Raw genomic sequence first — 5,871 nt, 5'->3', positions numbered from 1 at the left:
GAACAAAGTTGCTGGCATTAACTAGTGAAGGAGGCAAGGGATTATCAAAATGTTGTCCGTTTCGCCAAAAAACTGCGTATGCAGCAGTTGCTTTACAAGGAGTTACGAACTTTACGACGCTCGTAACCTGATAGGAAGGAGGAAAACTGGAAGTATTAGAACAACGTCTTTAGGTCACCCGACTCCTGAGGAAATAGAACAAGCACGGATGATGTGGATGAGATACTTGGCAACAAGAGCAAAGCAGAATAAAAAGGCTGTACAACGTAGCTTTCGTCAAAGAAAAATGGCCAAACAACCAGAAGAAGAAACAGAGGTTGTTAGGAAAATTAGCTGTTCTGAGGTGTTTTTGGAAAGCCCTACCAGCGCGGATGGTCGTGTAGCAGTTAAGGATTTGAAGTCCGATAACTTTTGGGAGTTTGTTTACCAAAGTGAATGGAAAGGCAGGATACGGGTTTGTGAAGGCGAACTTATGTACAAAATAACTGAGACATTTAAGAAGCTTGTAAGCGAGAGAGTGATTGGGAATTTTAATGTTACGAGACTGTTTACAGCCGAAAGCAAGGAGGACGAATTTGGAGAAGATGGTATACCAATACAAAAGGTACGAAAACAGGAACTAAGTAAATTTGTTAGTTGGTGAGCATTACAGCAGGAACATAAACGTCTGACCACTGCTATAAATAATTCGCATATATTTATTGTCTAAATTTCCAATTCACAATACGACGAAACTAAGTCAAAGATACGTGGACGTTATTCGCGACTTCTCGAAGTCGAAGTCCATGGTGGCTTAGTCGAAATTTCGATCTGCAGTTATAGCTAACGGCTACTTACAGTATTATTCGTAATTCACCCTATTGCCTTGCCGCGAAAAAGGCCTGTATCTGCAAGTCAAGCCAGTATTACAGAGACGCGCTCTTTTTGTTAATTTTGGAGCAGACTTTTTTAAGTTAGTAACCTGGTGGAATTTGAGTAAAGTCTTATTTCAACTTCTATTTGAGAAGGAAGAAAACAAGGTCATGATTGTAGGCATCGTGCTGCTTCGTTAAACAAAGAACTTTGCTCCACCGGCTGCCGGTCTCTCTTCACCAAGATGTATAAATGAACAAGCACGAAATCCAGGGGGGGGGGGGGGGGGGTAACAATAGGCCATGTATGCTATGAACCCTGTGAAGTACAGGCATCGCATCCAGGGGCAAGTAGTCTTTTTCTTAGTTGCTTCATATTAGAGAAACGATTTTAAGCTCTGGCCGTGTGGATTACCCCAGGTTTGCGTCCATTATGATTACAAAAGTAACGAGAAAGAAAAAATTCTGTCAGGTGGTTAATTCTGGTAGGTAGATGTAGACGAATTTGGCATCGTAAAAATGGCCTAATTAAACATTACAGACCCAAATAATCGCTTCCTTTTTTACGTGATTCCTAAATCTCGCCCCCGAAGTAAGTCAAACCCCTCACATCCCTCGAAAAACTACTAATTTAATCCTTCTAGTATCCCTCTCAGTCAGTAATAATAACTAAAGGGTTTTTGCCTTTCAGCGTCACGATTCGAAATTTGTTGTACGAGTGGATCAGACCTATTACGGAGGAATCCCTCGAACGGCAAAGAAAATGGTCACCTTTAATTTGCTTCCAAACAGCGTGGTCACACCACCTCTGAAATGTATCTCGTCAATCTTAAAACGGGATAAGGAGTTATCTGACACACTCCAGAGTAAATCTCCCAGTTTATCCCGAGTAGAAAAGCAGGGGTCGAGTTTAAATGCTTCGAGAGGCAAAATAAACAGCAACAGGTGTTCAAGTCAACGAAAACACGTCCATCTTAAAATTACAAATGATGACTTCGCAAGTAGTTGCCTCATGGCGGCGCAGGATTTTGTGGTAGCAAAGGAAATCATAACAAATAGCAGAACTCTTAAGTCGTCCACCAGCTTCACCTTGAGATCAAAGGAAAGTTTGTCGGGGACAAACGAAATTGCTGTAACTATGAAAAGGTTTTACACTTCCTCCAGTCTCCCTGAACACTCATACAACGCGCCGGAATTCAAACCGGGCACGCCTTTACTGCAGATGGTAATTTAGTTCTTGTTATTAATTTAAATTTGTTAGAAGCAGTATTGTGACAGAAGTTGCCACTGCTCTATATTCATGCTTGGGATTCTGGAGTTGTTTAGTCATTGTCCTTTAAAAATAGCTCATTCTAAATAAACTGTTACTTACTAAACGACTGCTGTTGTGAACTTAGATGAGTGCTATACGAACGTTTACATGGGTGCCCGGGGAGGGGTGGGGCTATATTGTAGCTATATTGTAGGTATGTGCCTGCCAATGTGTATGATTTTTGAACCTTTTTTGCCTGAAAATGGATCATACATTTTACAATTTTGTTCTGAAAGTGGTTTAATCTCCTGTCAGTGTTTAGACTAAAAAGAAAGACGTACCGAGCGAAGTAGCAAAATATATATCCACACTCCACGTTGTAAACTGCGATTTTAACTACTGCTTTAGATACTTAAAAACTAGATCTGAAAGTTGATGCTGAAACAGGGCCGGGGCATTTGACACCGGGCACTCTGCTTCGCCACAAATCCTAATTAACTACCCGGAGCGGAGCATGAGTTAGAGGTTGAGGTTTGAAAACTGGTACTAGTATTTCAGTATATTTTAAACGGTTCCTACTATACAGTAATATATAAGTCTAGAATTCAAACAGCTATTTGCCTAGTTAAAAAAATAAAGTTAGCTTTCCTAAAGTATTTAAATGAAAGGCATCACGGATCAGATTAAGCTTTATGGACAGGCGACGTTTTTGCAGTGCCGAGCACTGATCGTTTCGGGAGAAGGAGATCTGTCAGGTGGCACCGCTAAACGTCGTCTGTTTACTCCGGCTAGGAACAGGGATTATAACTTCGCACTTCGGAAGTCCGGGCCGACGTCAGCTTTGGAAAATGTTGCAATAGTCGTTTTAAAAACAGCATTCTTGCAATGAATGAATGAATGAATGAATGAATGAATGAATGAATGAATGAATGAATGAATGAATGAATGAAGGAAGGAAGGAAGGAAGGAAGGAAGGAAGGAAGGAAGGAAGGAAGGAAGGAAGGAAGTCTGAAGGAAGGAACCAAAGAGTGAGTGAGATGAATATTCATATATGTATCATGTGGCTTCACTTTATCATAAACAGCTTTGAAAAACCTAAATTAGAAAAAGAGCTAAATCAAAGCAAAACATTCCTACACGATCTGAAAGCGACAGTTATGTTTCACCTTGTCAGTACCGAAGGGCGCTCGGACGATGCCATGATATCGAGGCTCACAGACGTTGAGCTTTGAATAGCTATGAATCTTTTATGCCCTAAAGATATTTGATATTCGAAGATCCTAACTATTTACAAACCTGCTTTAGGTTTTCATTTGCATCAGCAGCCATCATGTTAGTTTGTTTATATATTCTTCATGTCATTTCTTTTCTTTCTTTCTTTATTTGGAACTAAAAATGTTCCCTATCTATCACTGAAAATTTTTATGAGATCGATTTTTTTTTCAGATCAGGTTCAAAGTAGTTTTCAGTGAGACACGTTCAAGTTAGTACTCGCGATTTGAATTAAGAAATAACCCGACACGTTTGTATATGGAGAGACAAAACAACTGATCAATAATTTATCTCCTGATTTGCAGGCATCACGATTACCGGCCTAAACTGACGTAAGCTGACAAAAACAGGTGAAAAGTGTAATTTCATGATTCGCATCCATATTTCGAAGCAAGAGAAACTTCACGATTTCATTGGGCAGAGCATTTCAGTGGAGAAGTGCGAGCCATTGTCGTGCAATAGAATTAATCTCGTTAGCAAACACTAGCAGGTGTAAAAATAGTCACGTCCATGGGAAGTGCTTCGATCTACCTCTAATTAATAATATTTGGTAGCAGCCAGTAAAAACCAAACTGCGGTCGTTCACTCCACACGTAGAGGACAACATTATCGCTATTTAGGAGGACATGAAGACAATTTTGTTTCGGTCCGCTCAAATTAGACAGAATATTCATACAACTGTCAAAACTTCGCAGCGATCAATGGCGAATGAAAAGAAAATTTTTAAACAAAATTCTTTGAACTCGTCAGGGAGAAAGCTGTCGCGAGTTTGCAGTTTTGCCAAAGACGAAGACATGGAGAGAATTTTGCAGGAAATTGACAGTCGAAATAAGTATAATCCTTCGTCAAAATACGCTAAGAAACGGGAGTCCATCGACGGTGGAGAAATTGCACCAGACGAGGAACTTAATCAGTTTTTTGTGGATGTCGAGAAACGGAACTCGGAGCTGCAGGAGTTACTTCAAGCTATAGAAAGTAGTGCAGAGGAGAACGACGGCCAGCAATCGAGAATTAGCTCTGCTGGGGTAAGGGGAAGCACAGACTCTTTGGTTGAAAAACTTATGGAGGAGTTGGATGATGTTGATTGTGAGAAAGAGGAACTAAATTTGAAATTAAAGCAACCCAATTGTTCAAATAAGACGGCGAAGTCTTGCTCCAAACTCGAGGCCAGCGCCTCTGAAGAAGAACTTGATCAAATGCTAGCCGAATTGTTGGACCTGTGATTTGGAGATAAAATTATTTGTGATTCGAAGAGAGTTCCTAAGTGGTGCGTGGGGATAAACACATGGAAACAATTGAATTGAGATTAGTTTGTAAGCCATGTCTATTAATTATCATAAAGTAAAATCTTGCAACAACAATTGCAAATATACTGTAAACTGTTTCAAAGCTTTGTCGAGGATTAAAAAGAACAAGAAAAACCCAACAATCTGATAAAAATGTTAGACTTTCAAGGCAGTGTTTTAGTAACTTTGCTTATATCCACCAAATTTGAAGATGTTTTATCGCCAATATGTTTTGTTATGTGCATTCTTAATGATTGTTTCGGTTCCTGTGGGTTACAAATGAACCATGTTTTGTTCAATGATGTGTTCATTTTTAAACTATTATTTTTCTTGTTCATTATCGCCAAGAGTTAAGCATACGGTTCAAAATTTAATGTAGTACACTCAATAACGCCGTAATGGATATACATAAACCACCTTAGACTATTTTTACATACATCACATCGCAGAGGTTTTGAATCACGGTAGGGAGATATTACACCAATCTTCAGTTACAGCTTACAGTCCTTACAGCTCACAGCTCAATTGGTAGATAGTTGGTGGTATACCACATTAAATTTTCATGAATCTATGACACCCATCGTTTCTCGTAAAGACATGTAGATTGAAAACATAAAATTGAACCAACCGAGTTCAGAAGTGATGAATTTGACATCCGTAAATGCTATGTGTTACATTTAATCTGCACTACGCTGCTCGATCTGTAAAATAAGTTATAGGCCTCTAAAACATTAGGGCATTGTTGATTTTTAATATTGATTTGTACGTAACTAATACCCTCAACGCTGAAAGTGACCGTATAATGACGATCATACGGTGGCTTTCAGATCAAAATTACCAAACAAACGTTTTATAAGCGCATTTACACTACTCACTGAGGGCGCGTTTTAGTTATTTTAAACGATCCACAAGCAGTAAATCTTAAAAACTCGGGATGCGGTCACATTAAAGAGTTAGCGCGGTCACATTAAAGAGTTAGTGCTCCATTCACAAGAATTGTGCTTTTAATCTTTATGGGAATGATCAAATAATTTAGCACGAGCAACAAAACTAGAATTTGATGTAAAAAACAGTGTTAGCTCTCTTATGCACCACCCTGGCAGTCTGTAAACAAAAATACCTTATTCTTATTAATTTTCGAGATTTTCGAAAAACCGTGGATTGCCAGAAATTTAACACCATATCATATAACAAAACAACAAGAGTTTTA

The 5,871-nt window shown here is 39.0% G+C and overlaps 2 protein-coding genes across 2 annotated transcripts; both read left to right on the top strand.

Moving 5' to 3' along the window:
• On the top strand, window positions 1-2,601 carry LOC146468763 (uncharacterized). Its single transcript, XM_085124160.1, has 2 exons — window positions 1-604; window positions 1,543-2,601. The coding sequence occupies exons 1-2, from the start codon at window positions 50-52 to the stop codon at window positions 2,083-2,085; spliced, it is 1,098 nt and encodes a 365-aa protein (XP_084980286.1). The 5' UTR covers window positions 1-49; the 3' UTR covers window positions 2,086-2,601.
• A 1,159-nt stretch (window positions 2,602-3,760) lies between these two features.
• Window positions 3,761-4,754, top strand: LOC146468762 (uncharacterized). The gene has a single exon (XM_085124152.1). The coding sequence runs from the start codon at window positions 4,002-4,004 to the stop codon at window positions 4,596-4,598; it is 597 nt and encodes a 198-aa protein (XP_084980278.1). The 5' UTR covers window positions 3,761-4,001; the 3' UTR covers window positions 4,599-4,754.
• The last annotated feature ends 1,117 nt before the right edge of the window (window positions 4,755-5,871 follow it).

This window comes from Pavona decussata, unplaced genomic scaffold (genome assembly GCF_977016875.1).
Source record: "Pavona decussata unplaced genomic scaffold, jaPavDecu1.1 SCAFFOLD_129, whole genome shotgun sequence".
NCBI classification, from domain to species: Eukaryota; Metazoa; Cnidaria; class Anthozoa; order Scleractinia; family Agariciidae; genus Pavona; species Pavona decussata.
The sequence above is the reverse complement of the archived record's forward strand: the minus strand, read 5'-3'. Positions and strand labels throughout refer to the sequence as shown.